General features: G+C 38.0%; 1 protein-coding gene across 1 annotated transcript; it reads left to right on the top strand.

Moving 5' to 3' along the window:
* The first annotated feature begins 7,049 nt into the window (after positions 1-7,049).
* On the top strand, positions 7,050-7,703 carry LOC147393142 (uncharacterized). Its single transcript, XM_086455063.1, has one exon. The coding sequence runs from the start codon at positions 7,050-7,052 to the stop codon at positions 7,701-7,703; it is 654 nt and encodes a 217-aa protein (XP_086311189.1).
* The last annotated feature ends 7,225 nt before the right edge of the window (positions 7,704-14,928 follow it).

Below are 14,928 nucleotides of genomic sequence, written 5' to 3'. Positions count from 1 at the left end.
TCGCAGTGGTTTTGTAATATTGAAATAATTGCATGAAACTACTTTTGCTAAAAGACTATAGTTCTGATGTATTTAATTAAAGATCGTCTGCTATAGCCCTCAGAATGCATCAACACGGTGTTTAGTCATTAGCTGTTCTGATATTCTGATTGGAGTTTATTTAGTTTTAACTCCCTTCTTAATGTGACATATAAGACGAAATTCAATGGATTTGAAAATTAGGAGTACCTACGTGACCAATTTATATTAGGGGGGCGTTCAAGGGCAAACTTTTTAGCAAACTTTTTGGCAAAACATTTTTCAAAACATGGGTTAGAGGTTTTGGAATGGGCTGATTTTTGGTGAGGATGATCTCTACGGTGAGGAGATCATCCTCACCAAAAATCAGCCCATTCCAAAACTTCTAACCCATATTTACAAGCTAAAAAATCGTGGACCGTCCATTTTTTGTAAATTGTTTTTGATGGGGTTAGAAGTTTTGGAATGGGCTGATTTTTGGTGAGGATGATCTCCTCACCGTAGAGATCATCCTCACCAAAAATCAACCCATTCCAAAACCTCTAACCTATGTTTTGAAAAATGTTTTGCCAAAAAGTTTGCTAAAAAGTTTGCCCTTGATCGCTACCCTTTATATTATTGTGTGTTGTTTTTGTGCTTTGCATTGCATGTCTTAATTAAGGAGGACAGTATCATGTTGGCAACTAGTGTAGAAATATTAGCAAAATGAAGAGTCTAAGGCCCTATATTTTAAAAGGAGATGCTGCCGAAATTTTGATAGAATTATAAAATTTATAAATTTAATTAAATTGAAAATAATTATTTTTATAAATTTTTAATATAAATTTATTAAATTTATATATATTTAGTGTAATTATATATTTATTAAGGTATTTTACTCATTTTTTGTACATTATAGGTGCATTATCAACATTAAGGGCATTCTGATCATTTTATTAGAATCCAATAATAAAAAACTATCAAATGAACATCAATTTCTAACTTATGTGCTTCTGTAACGAATAAGTTTATGTTGAATGTGATTTTTAGGCTCTGGGCTTCTACTTCTTCAAGAAGCCAGCTTCTAGAGTTTGAGCTGCCTTCTGTAAAGAACATATCCTAAATGTCAAGAATTAAGTGTGTCACTGTATTATACACTTAGAAAATATAAATAAATAAAATGTGAAGGGATATCTTCAAATGTTGTGTTTCTATAATATTACATAAATTCTTAGAGTTGTAATTATGTTCTAAATATTTGGATGTGAGATTTTCTCATTATTATTTTAATGGTAATCGCACTATAGTACAAATTAATAAGAGTTTTTATTTATTTATTTGATGCATATTTGATAGGTTTGGCAACTTAACTAAAATAACGATTCTTGATCCTCTTTTCGTGAAAAAAAGACTATATTCAACGAACCAAGCTGTTGAACTTGCCTGATGATTTTTTTGAAGATGAAGTTTTCTTGAATAGCCCAAAGCAGATGAATAACTATGGAAGGCCCATTGAAAATCTTTTGAAATGATTAAAAATTCGATGGCCTAAAGCCATCTATTTTCTATTTCAATTGGAACAAAATTTATTAATTTTGTTTTGGAGTTTGGACTATACCCAAAAATTTAGTAGAATTTGTTAAAAATACTATCAAATATATTTAATCATGTAGATATGTCAGGTTTAATGAGTTTGACCTCATATATGTGGGTTTAGGACTCGACACCATTCAAATAGTTGAAGTGTGAATGGACACCATAAAATGTGCTTGGATATATATTTTTCGAGGCTTTTGGTGCTTCACAACTGATATAGCCACTACATGCCATGTGTAAGGAAGTCTTGTTGAAAGACAATATTAGGCACCTTGTCTCTTCCACCAAAGTGGTGGTTACCAAAGGATGACCAAAAGTGAAGTTAAAACCTACTACAAACCCACTTACAATTCAAGGCTTTGTCTCAATTGTGACTTTAAAACTTTTGAATGAAAGTATATGGATAAGTATAGAAAATTTGTAGGAGGGTGGAAACTTGATGATCTGAGATTGCTTTGAACTAGATTGATTTAGCACTTGACTTTTTTGGTGACAACCACGCAAGGTAGAGAATTGTGCCAAAATTTTAACTTTTGAATGTCCTTTTCTTTGATTTATTTTTTATTTTTTTGGAACGGAATGCAGTTCATGCTCATGCTAAGAATCAAACAAACAACTTATGACTCTTATTGGGAAGCAATAAAGTAATTTATGACACTTGCTGGGGAATAGTCAAGCAACTATGGCTGTCACGTAAGAGTATCAAGTAGTTTATGACTCTTACTGATGAGCAATCAAGTAGTTTATAACTCTTGCTGAAGAGTAGTCCCTAGAGAAAAAAATATTTAGCAACAACTTCAACAAAATCAAGATCGTGTAGTCTTTCACACGACTGGGTGTGGCTTTCATTTTGTTGTGTCCTTGTCCTAAAACTGCACTCTTGAACAAAAAGTGTAAATTTATGCGATGCATAAAGAAAATAGCTTTTTGATATTATTGGTCTCAGACTTGTCTAAATTTTGTTTGAAAATTATTTTTTAATAAAAAACCTAGATCTTTTTTCAAAGACCAAAAATATATTTTTGATTATGTTAGATGCAAGTTTAAAATAATATTTTGATTTTTTTTTCTACTTTTTGTTTTCCTTGTTTGAATAAATAAAATGACCAAATAGAATTTGAATGAGGTTGAAATTAAAGTCCGTTGTTTTTGCCAAATAAAAAGGTTTTGGATTATGACTTCTCATTGGCATCTTTAGAGTCATCCCTACTTTTGGAAATCAATTGTCTTGATGGGGCTTGAAGAACTACTTATGCAATTGAATCTACCTTGGCTTGTAGATTGGAACTTTGAGATAAGTTATTTGGATGATTCTCTTTTGATTTTTTTTTTGGTTTCTTCCATTATTGCCCCTGTATTAGTTACAATTTTCACCAAGTCTGATTTTCTTTTTATCATTTTCGCACATCGATGCCTTTTTGGGGTTTTTATTGTGTTGGTAGTTTTGATCTTGTCATTATTTGAATTTAAAACTCACAGCACTCTTTCAGATTTTCACTGTGTTATTTCAAATCATACTTGTAGATGCGTTATTCTCGATTACGAGTGTAACTTCTATGAAGGTTTGGAGTTACCACCATTCATATTGTAAGAGGGTGTGAATGGTCACCCGATGTACATTTTTTAGAAAAGTTTCATTTTTGACGTTTAGTGACTCTCGATGGATAAAATACCAATCTAACTTTGAGATCGAGGTAAGTGACTCGATTAGAGAAAAGGGAAGGTGTTGGGCACCCTTTTCTCCCTACCAAGTGGAGGTAACCTCAACTCAACTCGACCATTTTTTGATAAAAATGCAAAATAAAATAAGTGCCACGTGTCGATAATTTGTATCCTAAGTAGGGATTTACTATCGGAGTTCGTTTCTAAGGATCATCTCATCGATGGAGATAATCCAAATGGACATTATCCTTGGAATAACACATTTTTGAAAAGTGTTGGTGATGGTTATGGATCCATTCTCATGTGTTGAGAAGGACCCAAAATCGGTTGCCTCAAAATGATTTAAGAGATTCAAAATTCGATTTTGTTTTGAAAATTGTTACAATCCCTATACTTTCAACTGAACCGAAGCTCGATTTACTGGAGATAGGAGAGGGGGAACATCACATATTAGTAACTTTATAAAATAAAAATTAAAGAGAGGTGATAGGGGTAGTAGAAGAGGGATATGGAGAAGGTAGAAAGAGAGAAAGAGGGGGTGTTCTTTTGACCCACCTTGAAGCTTCGAGATTTTCTTTTATTTTATTTTCTTCATTCTTCTTCTTCTATGTAATGACCTGAAATCCTAAAATGTATCTCGAGGAAAGAATTTTAGATCCGTGCATTGATTTAAAAGTTATCAAATCCTCGAGTTTCGCATTTGATATTTTCCCAATAGGTAAACGACACCTTAGATGTAATTTGAGGAAATCGATCATACTATTAGATTCGTGTCAAAAAATCATCCAAAATAGAGTATAAGTTTGTCCAATTCGGCATTCGGGAAAAATAATTCCCAAAATGCCAAGTATGTCCCAACTTAAGTGATATAAATATCTAAATTCTATTAGAAAAATCAGATTTTTCTTATTCTCCTCTCCAAACAAATCTCAACCATTTTCCTTCCATATTTGAAACTCAGATCTACGCCAAACGAGAACGATCCGAGCTTAGGCGCAAGAAGGAAAGTTGTTCCTTTCGCCGAGGGTTACGCGTGGACGCAAACAAATCCGATTTTCGCCGGAAGAAAATTTTGGAGATTGGCCGGAGGCGATTTTAAAATTCGTTCAACCGTTGAAATTAGCTTGAAGTAGGTTGCCTTCCCTTCTACCTTCTAATTATGCGATAATTTCGTAAAAAATTCATATGATTGTTGATAAATCGACCGTTTCATTAAGTTTATACATATTTGAACGATTTGAATCATGTTTACATGTTTATTTATGATTGGTTTTAGTTCATTTGATGTAATATAATCATTTTATAGTTAATATGATATTTGGATCGATTTTGATCGAGTTTCGACGAAAAATCAGCAATTTGGAAAAGTATCCGAATGTTGAGTTTGGTTCTAATTTATTTTGTGTTGCTTCCATATAGTATGTATACCCATTTCCTACATTTATTTCATTAAAAACAATTAAGTATTACTTTAAGTTCTTTAATAAATAAATAAATAGTTCGTTTTCAATTTCGACTTTAAAAAAAATTATTTTTCAACACTTAGTTAAATTTGCATAGATTTTCAGCTTTTATGTCTTATGGTTTTATCTTTGTTTTCGAGTCTCTCGACTAAACCAAAACCATCGAATGGAATTGGTTGATGCTTTATGCATTTCGAATTACTTTAAAAGTAAAATTACTTTAATAGATATGTAGGAAATTAGATGATAGATTGATGATTTAATTGATGGATGGATAGAGAGAACGTATGTTCTCGACTGATTGATGGGACAGTGCCTCCAGTTCTACGTAGTGGCCATGCCACGTAAAACGTGATAGATAGATAGAGGGATGAGATGGTTGATGGATGGATATGACAGATAACTGTCACTGGAGGGTACTACCAAATTGTTTTGTATTTTCGATTAAAAGAAATGATATATTATATACAAAATAAATTATTTTGTTTACCAGTAAAGATTTGTAGAAAACCCATAAAGAGTGACGCGTTGCTATGTATCCGGAAGCGGCGAGTCAATCTAGGATAACACTAGATGTCATATGCTCTTCGGTAGTATGGGATACCTTAGAGCATATTACAGCTTATGAAATCCGGGAATTTCTCCTACTTATTTCCTGGGAAACGTTGTGTGTAAAGGCGGTCTCTGTATAGTGTAGAGCTAGGCGGGGTTCACATGCATTGCCTCTTGATAGGCTTCGACGCGAGGGGTCTCCTGGGCTAGTTAGTGATCACTATTAGTCTGTAGTCGTCAAACGGTCGACCTCACCGTTAGTTGAACTCAGTATTGGGTTCTTGGTCAACGGCCAGTCTGAGCCGGATAAATGGTCATCCAACCGTGGTATGCTAGACCGGCCACAAAATCAGATTATAACGATGGGATTCCACATCGGAGGTTAAGTTTGGAATATCGTATTGCCATAGCCGAGGCGTTATATCGGCGTGTTCCTCTGCTCTCTTATCGATTACACCGCCGTGTTCTTATTATGTATCTTTTTCTTATTTTGTAATGATTGATAGATGTTTTCATTTAAAAGATGCATATGTTACTTTAAATGATAAATGATAGGTTGAAATTATTTAACTGTTTATTGAATATGCTTAGACATTTATCGTATGTTACATTATGAAAAACTTACATTATTTAACTGTTCAACTGATTACTCGTGCATGTATGACTCGTTGTTAGAACGGCGTTCATCCTGCTGAGTAACATTCCCCTGTTACTCACCCTATCCTTCCCCTTTCAGATTATTCAACTTTTGAAGAACCGTTCTTTGAGGAGGTCCTCGAGGAGGATCAGATTGATGTCTTGCCGCCGCCATGTCTTTGAGGACTAGTAGAGGATCTTAGCGGTTTTGGTTGTAGATAAGAAACATGGTAGTTTAGAAATTTTTGTAACCTGATGAATTATGAGATTAAAGATCTTGACTTATATCAGTGTTTGTCGATTTCTTCTGTTTACTCTAGACTCTCGTATAGATGTTAGTTAAATGTTTATTCCGCTGCGTATATTTTCTTTTCATAAGTATTATTATTTATGAATGTTCTGTCAGATTGTGTGATTGATTACCTCACACCTCGAGATTCTAACCGATGAATCATAGGGATTCGTGTTGGGATTTCGGGGCGTGACAGCGTGGTATCAGAGCTCAATATTAGTTCCGGATGGGACGAGAGCTCTTCTGTGTCTAGAAGTCTAGATTGGAAATAGGATTAGGAATAATAGGAAATTCCTTAAGGATATGAAGTATAAGACAATAGGTATTTGATGAATTAATGGACTAAGTAGTATTAAATGGAATATGTTTGAATGCATAAATGCTTGATGTGTAATTAGTACTCTGCCTAAAGTTTGATGAAATGTCTTTTTGATTTGGAGAAATTATAAAGATTATTCAATTGCAGATTTGATTAGATGGCAGGCAGAGGTAGGCCAGGCAAGAGGCCCCAACCCACAGATGCAGGGACATCTGAGGCTAGACAACCAACAGAGATGGAATTGATGATGCAAGCCATAACTGCGATGTCTCAGAACCAGGAAAGAATACAAGAAAGGCAGATGAAAATGATAGAAGATCAGGCAGTCTTGATGAGACAGTTGACTGGGATGATAGGGGGCTAGAACCAGTCAGGTGCACATATACCTGAGGTTGCTCCGGAGCACACCCCTGACTCCACACCTGATCAGGATATACCCCCACCTCCACCAGCATAGGTGTCGAGACATGTGCAGTTGGTGCGACCACCATATCAGGGTCTTGCGGGTGCTCTTTTGAGAGAGTATAGGAGTATGAGGCCACCCAGCTTTGATGGAGTTGCGGACCCCGTAATGGCGGAAGAATGGTTGGAGGAGTCTGATAAATACTTATGCACTATGGAGTGTTCAGACACTCAGAAGGTTCTATGTGCCTCTTTTATGCTTCAGAGGGGTGCAGCCCATTGGTGGACTTCGGTGAAAAATTACCAACCGGAGATTCAGAACAACTGGACGATCTTTCAGAAAATGTTCTTAGAGAAGTATGTTCCCGCTAGCTCCCGGGACAGAAAGAGGATGGAGTTTGATAAGTTGGCACAAGGTAACATGTCCGTGGACCAGTATGAGTCCCGCTTTACCCAATTGGCTCGTTATGCTCCCGAGCTGATTTCCACCAACCAGATGAAAGCAGAGAAGTTTGTTAGAGGGTTGAAAGTCACTTTTAGGAGTAGGATGGCAGCCTTCGAGGTTACTAGCTACTTCGAAGTGGTCATAAGAGCCCAAAGGCTAGAGCGGGCAGAGGAGGTCATTCACGAGCAGAGTGTTGGGATGAGGACGGTACCCCCACCAGCCAAGAGACAGATGATTTACAGGCCCAGTAGTTCAGGGCACAGTGGACCAGCCAACCACAGGGTCAGAGCAGTTTCCGACCCCCAGTATCTACAGGCCAGTTTCCACAGAGGACAGTAGCACCAGTGTAGGGCAGGGGTCAGGCTACTCGTTCGTAGAGTCAGATGACTAGAGGCCAGGGACAGACTTCGAGGCCTCAGGTTCAGACTGCTAGACCTCCACTACCGTCGCAGAGGGCACCTACGGGTCAGGCCAGTAGAGAGCCGATTAGATGTTATGAGTGTGGAGAGTTGGGACATCTGAGGAGACAGTGCCCCAAAATCCCCCAGCAGACCCGTGATTCGATGACTCAGGCTAGGGTCTATGCTATGACGCAAGCTGACGCTACAGCTTCAGAGGATGTGGTGGAAGGTATAATTATGTTATATAACTGTTTAGCACATGTATTGATGGATTCAGGTTCCACACATTCATTTGTATCTTCTAGCATGGTAGAAAAGTTAGAACTTTCTACAACAGACACCAATAGGACACTTTCGTTGATGACTCCCCTGGGAAACAAAACAATGCCACATCGAGTGTGTAACTCGTGCATTCTCAAGATAGGAGATAGTTCATTTGAACTGAACTTGATAGTCTTAGAACTTCGAGATTTCGACATCATCTTAGGCATGGACTGGTTAGCTGCATACCATGCGGTTATAGATTGTTATGCCAAGACAGTTAAGTTTGGTGTGCCGGGACAGCCAGAGTTCAAATTCAAGTTTAAGGGAATTCGGAATCGTGTAATCCGAGTGATAGAACCATCTAGGAATGGGACTGATTGGGATAGTTTGTATAGCATGAATACTACCGTTAGTGAGATGAATGAAGAGTCACTAAAGGTGGAAGCAATCCGAATAGTATGCGACTATTCCGATGTCTTTCCTGCAGAGTTACCTGGGTTACCCCCAATCAGGAAGATTGACTTCTCAATCGAACTGATTCCAAGAACTAGACCCATATCGATTCCACCTTATCGAATGGCCCCAGCAGAAATGAAGGAGCTAAAAAGTCAATTGGAAGAGTTGACAGGTTTGGGTTTCATTCGTCCGAGCAGCTCGCCTTGGGGTGCTCCAGTTTTGTTCGTAAAGAAGAAGGATGGGTCAATGAGATTATGCATTGACTATCGAAAACTGAACCAAGTGACGATAAAGAACAAGTATCCGCTCCCCAGGATTGATGATCTGTTTGATCAACTAAGAGGTGCCAAGTACTTCTCAAAAATTGATCTAAGATCGGGATACCACCAGTTGAGGATCAAAGAGGAGGATGTTTCGAAGACAGCATTCCGAACTCGGTTAGGGCACTTTGAGTACCTAGTAATGCCGTTCGGTTTGACTAATGCACCTGCGGTGTTTATGGATCTCATGCAGCGAGTGTTTTGGGATTTCTTGAATGTCTTCATTATCGTCTTCATTGACGATATCTTGATCTATTCGAAGACGGAATTTGAGCATGAGGATCATTTGAATGTCACACTTCACAGGTTGCGCCAAGAGAAGTTGTATGCTAAATTCTCTAAGTGCGAATTCTGGTTAGATGAAGTGAAGTTCTTGGGTCATGTGGTTTCCAAGAATGGGATATCGGTGGACCCTTCGAAGATTGAAGCGGTTATGAACTGGCAGAGGCCTACTACAGTTACTGAGATCAGGAGTTTTCTTGGACTTGCGGGATACTACCGTAGGTTTGTAGAAGGCTTCTCGAAGATAGCTTCGTCATTAACGAAGTTAACTCAGAAAGGGGTCAAGTTTGAATGGACCGATAGTTGCGAAACAGCATTCCAGGAGTTGAAGACTCGACTAACCACGGCACCCGTTTTGATAGTCCCTAAGCCAGGAGAGAAATATATCATTTATGCTGATGCTTCTCATACGGGACTTGGGTGTGTATTAATGCAGGTTGGTCAGGTAATTGCTTACGCATCGAGACAGTTGAAGATCCACGAGAAGAACTATCCGACCCATGATTTAGAGTTGGCGGCTATAGTGCACGCACTCAAGGTTTGGAGACACTATTTGTATGGGGAGACCTTGAAGTGTATTCAGATCACAAGAGTCTCAAGTATTTATTCTCGCAGAAGGAATTAAATGAGGCAGAGGCGATGGATGGAGTACCTGAAAGACTATGACTTTACATTGCATTACCATCCTGGTAAGGCTAATGTAGTAGCAGATGCGTTGAGTCGTAAGAAAGATGGGGTGTTTGCTCACATAAAGATTGAGGAATGGAAAATGCTAGAAACTGCAACCGCTTACGCATTCAACATTCCCTCAGAAACAGATGAGCAAAAATCCTATGTAGGCACATGAGAGTACAACCCCAGATTGTTGAAAGGGTTATTGAAGCGCAGAAGATTGATACGGAATTGGAAGGGTACCAGGAGAAAGCAGAGGACTTTGGTGAGCAGATTGGAGAATTCATGATGATGGTAGTATACGGTTCAAGAGTAGACTTTGGGTTCCTCACGACGCCTTGTTGAGGAAGGACATAATGGATGAAGCCCATAAGTCGCATTTTTCTATTCATCCAGGGAGTACCAAGATGTATCAGGACATGAAAAGAAATTTTTGGTGGCCAGGAATGAAAAAGCACATTGCCCAGTATGTGAGTCGTTGTATGATATGTCAGCAAGTAAAGGCTGAGCATAGGAGACCTGCAGGGTTATTGCAACCACTTCCTATTCCAGAATGGAATGGGAGCACGTGACTATGGATTTTGTTAGTGGGTTGCCGAAGCCAGTGATGGGATGATGATGCTGTATGGGTGGTTGTAGATAGACTTACTAAGTCTGCTCATTTTCTACCTATCAAGATGACTTACACTGTGGATAAGCTGAGCAGGATTTATGTATCAGAGATTGTGAAGTTACATGGAGTCCCAGTTTCTTTTGTATCTGATAGGGATCCACGTTTTACATCTCAATTCTGGCAGAGTTTTCAAGTTGCATTTGGTACGAAGTTGAAGAGATGAGTACAGCATTCCACCCACAGACTGATGGGCAGTCAGAACGTGTTATTCAGATATTGGAAGACATGTTGAGGGCTTGTGTACTAGATTTTGGAGGTAACTGGAAGAATCACTTGGCAATAGCTGAATTTGCCTATAACAATAGTTACCAATCTAGTATAGGCATGGCACCGTTTGAAGCGTTATATGGCAGACCCACAGATCGCCAAATTGTTGGGCAGAAGTCGGAGATAGTATTCTGTTGGGACCCGACATCGTCTTGGAGACTACTGAGAAGATTAAGACAGTTCGAGAAAGGTTGCGGGTAGCACAGAGCAGGCAGAAAAGTTATGCAGATCATCGTCGACGACCATTAGAGTTCGTGATCGGTGATTTTGTATTCTTGAAGGTTTCTCCTAGAAGAGGAATCAGTAGGTTTGGGATTAAGGGTAAACTAAAGCCGAGGTATGTAGGACCGTTTGAGATCATAGACAGAGTTGGCACGGTTGCATACAAGTTGGCTTTACCTGCTCAGTTAGAAAGGGTTCATAACGTATTTCATATATCGATGTTGAGAAAGTATGAACCGGACCCATCCCACGTTATTGACTGGCAGTCCTTGAATCTAGAGGAAGACATATCGTATGAAGAGGGGCCAGTACAGATTCTTTACCGTAAAGAGAAAATGTTGAGGTCACGAGCTATTCCGTTGGTTAAGGTGCTTTGGAGACATCACAATGTCGAGGAAGCGACTTGGGAGAAAGAACGGAGATGCGTGCTCAATTTCCAGAATTATTCTTCGATTGAGGTATGTTTAATTTCGAGGACGAAATTCTTATTAAGGGGAGGAGGATGTAATGACCTGAAATCCTAAAATGTATCTCGAGGAAAGAATTTTAGATCCGTGCATTGATTTAAAAGTTATCAAATCCTCGAGTTTCGCATTTGATATTTTCCAATAGGTAAACGACACCTTAGAGACGTAATTGAGGAAACCGATCATACTATTAGATTCGTGTCGAAAAATCACCAAAAATAGAGTATAAGTTTGTCCAATTCGGCATTCGGGAAAAATAATTCCCAAAATGACAAGTATGTCCCAACTTAAGTGATATAAATATCTAAATTCTATTAGAAAAATCAGATTTTTCTTATTCTCCTCTCCAAACAAATCTCAACCCTTTTCCTTCAATATTTGAAACTCAGATCTACGCCAAACGAGAACGATCCGAGCTTAGGCGCAAGAAGGAAAGTTGTTCCTCTCGCCGAGGGTTACGCGTGGACGCAAAGAAATCCGATTTTCGCCGGAAGAAAATTTTGGAGATTGGCCGGAGGCGATTTTAAAGTTCGTTCAACCGTTGAAATTAGCTTGAAGTAGGTTGCCTTCCCTTCTACCTTCTAGTTATGCGATAATTTCATAGAAAATCCATATGATTGTTGATAAATCGATTATTTCATTAAGTTTATACATATTTGAACGATTTGAATCATGTTTACATGCTTATTTATGATTGGTTTTAGTTCATTTGATGTAATATAATTATTTTATAGTTAATATGATATTTGGATCGATTTTGGTCGAGTTTCGACGAAAAATCAGCAATTCGGAAAAGTATCCGAATGTTGAGTTTGGTTCTAATTTGTTTTGTGTTGCTTCCATATAGTATGTATACCCATTTCCTACATTTATTTCATTAAAAACAATTAAGTATTACTTTAAGTTCTTTAATAAATAAATAAATAGTTCGTTTTCAATTTCGACTTTAAAAAAATATTTTTCAACACTTAGTTAAATTTGCATAGATTTTCAGTTTTATGTCTTATGGTTTTATCTTTGTTTTCGAGTCTCTCGACTCAACCAAAACCATCGAATGGAATTGGTTGATGCTTTATGGATTTCGAATTACTTTAAAAGTAAAATTACTTTAATAGATATGTAGGAAATTAGATGATAGATTGATCGATTTAATTGATGGATGGATAGAGAGAACGTATGTTCTCGACTGATTGATGGGACAGTGCCTCCAGTTCTACGTAGTGGCCATGCCACGTAAAACGTGATAGATAGATAGAGGGATGAGATGGTTGATGGATGGATATGACAGATAACTGTCACTGGAGGGCACTACCAGATTTGTTTGTATTTTCGATTAAAAGAAATGATATATTATATACAAAATAAATTATTTTGTTTACCAGTAAAGATTTGTAGAAAACCCATAAAGAGTGACGCGTTGCTATGTATCCGGAAGCGGCGAGTCAATCTAGGATAACACTAGATGTCATATGCTCTTCGGTAGTATGGGATACCTTAGAGCATATTACAGCTTATGAAATCCGGGAATTTCTCCTACTTATTTCCTGGGAAACGTTGTGTGTAAAGGCGGTCTCTGTATAGTGTAGAGCTAGGCGGGGTTCACATGCATTGCCTCTTGATAGGCTTCGACGCGAGGGGTCTCCTGGGCTAGTTAGTGATCACTATTAGTCTGTAGTCGTCAAACGGTCAACCTCACCGTTAGTTGAACTCAGTATTGGGTTCTTGGTCAACGGTCAGTCTGAGCCGGATAAATGGTCATCCAACCGTGGTATGCTAGACCGGCCACAAAATCAGATTATAACGATGGGATTCCACATCGAAGGTTAAGTTTGGAATATCGTATTGTCATAGCCGAGGCGGTTATATCGGCGTGTTCCTCTGCTCTCTTATCGATTACACCGCCGTGTTCTTATTATGTATTTTTCTTATTTTGTAATGATTGATAGATGTTTTCATTTAAAAGATGCATATGTTACTTTAAATGATAGAAATGATAGGTTGAAATTATTTAACTGTTTATTGAATATGCTTAGACATTTATCGTATGTTACATTATGAAAAACTTACATTATTTAACTGTTCAACTGATTACTCGTGCATGTATGACTCGTTGTTAGAACGGCGTTCATTCTGCTGAGTAACATTCCCCTGTTACTCACCCTATCCTTCCCCTTTCAGATTATTCAACTTTTGAATAACCGTTCTTTGAGGAGGTCCTCGAGGAAGATCAGATTGATGTCTTGCCGCCGCCATGTCTTTGAGGACTAGTAGAGGATCTTAGCAGTTTTTGGTTGTAGATAAGAAACATGGTAGTTTAGAAATTTTTGTAACCTGATGAATTATGAGATTAAAGATCTTGACTTATATCAGTGTTTGTCGATTTCTTCTGTTTACTCTAGACTCTCGTATAGATGTTAGTTAAATGTTTATTCCACTGCGTATATTTTCTTTTCATAAGTATTATTATTTATGAATGTTCTGTCAGATTGTGTGATTGATTATCTCACACCTCGAGATTCTAACCGATGAGTCATAGGGATTCGTATTGGGATTTCGGGGCGTGACATTCTATGTCTTCTTGAGTTGAGTCCTTGATCAAATATGACTATATATTTATAGAGTAATGTGAAAGGATTGAGAGTGAAGTAGAAGAGAGTTAAGAGAGGATTTTTCTTAATTTTTCGTTAGGTGATGAGAGTTGAGAATGATGAGGTTTTATAGAGTTTGGGAGTTATTGATAGGGGTAGAGTTGGGTGAAATGATAAGAAATGATTAAAATGGGTTGGATTTAAGAGAGGGGTATGCGTAATTTGAATGTGATGGAGGGGCATTTGTATAAGGGGGTTAGATGGTTATTTGTAATCCAAATGGGTTGGATCTTTCAACCCATTTGGGTTGAGTGTTAGGTAAAATGAAATTAACGATGTATGGTTGAGAGAATGGGGGTGTAAGATGGTGGTTGGGTGTTTGGTGAGTTGAGGGGATGAGATTTTAATTAAAAGAATGAGTTGTGTAAGAGGGTAATTAATTAGGTTTTTGGGAAGGTGAGGGAGATGGTGACATGTGTCAAGATGTTTGGAGATTAGAGATTTGAATGAGTTGATAGGAGGAGATGAGTGTTTGATTTGATATAATAAGGGTTTATAGGGAATGATGAGGGTAGGTTATAGGGAGGTGTTTGATTTAAGAGAATAAAGGTTTGTAGGGAATGATGATGGTAGGTTAGGAGGAGGTATGGGTTGAAGGTGTTTGATTTGAGAGAATGGAGGTTTGTAGGGAATGATGATAGTAGGTTAGGGGGAGGTATGAGTTGGAGGTGTGGGTAGATGATGTTTAGAGAAAAGGTGATGGGATGGATAGTAGGATGAGGGAGGTGAGTTGAGGTGGTGACATGTGTCTAACCTTGATGATCATGTTGATTGGTTTTGATGTTGGGTTGGGTTGACAATTGGATTTGGATATAGTAATGGGTAGGTATAGTATTGGGTTGGAGAATAATTGGGCTTGGGTAATGGATTGGGTAGGTATAGTGTTGGGTTG

The sequence above is a fragment of the Akebia trifoliata genome, chromosome 10, assembly GCF_017979445.1.
Source record: "Akebia trifoliata isolate Shusen 1 chromosome 10, ASM1797944v1, whole genome shotgun sequence".
Lineage (NCBI taxonomy): Eukaryota > Viridiplantae > Streptophyta > Magnoliopsida > Ranunculales > Lardizabalaceae > Akebia > Akebia trifoliata.
Note: the sequence above shows the minus strand (reverse complement) of the source record. Positions and strands in the feature narration are given on the sequence as shown.

Excerpts from the sequence above, each read along its gene's own strand:
- LOC147393142 (XM_086455063.1), top strand. The coding sequence starts at position 7,050 with ATGAGGCCACCCAGCTTTGATGGAGTTGCGGACCCCGTAATGGCGGAA.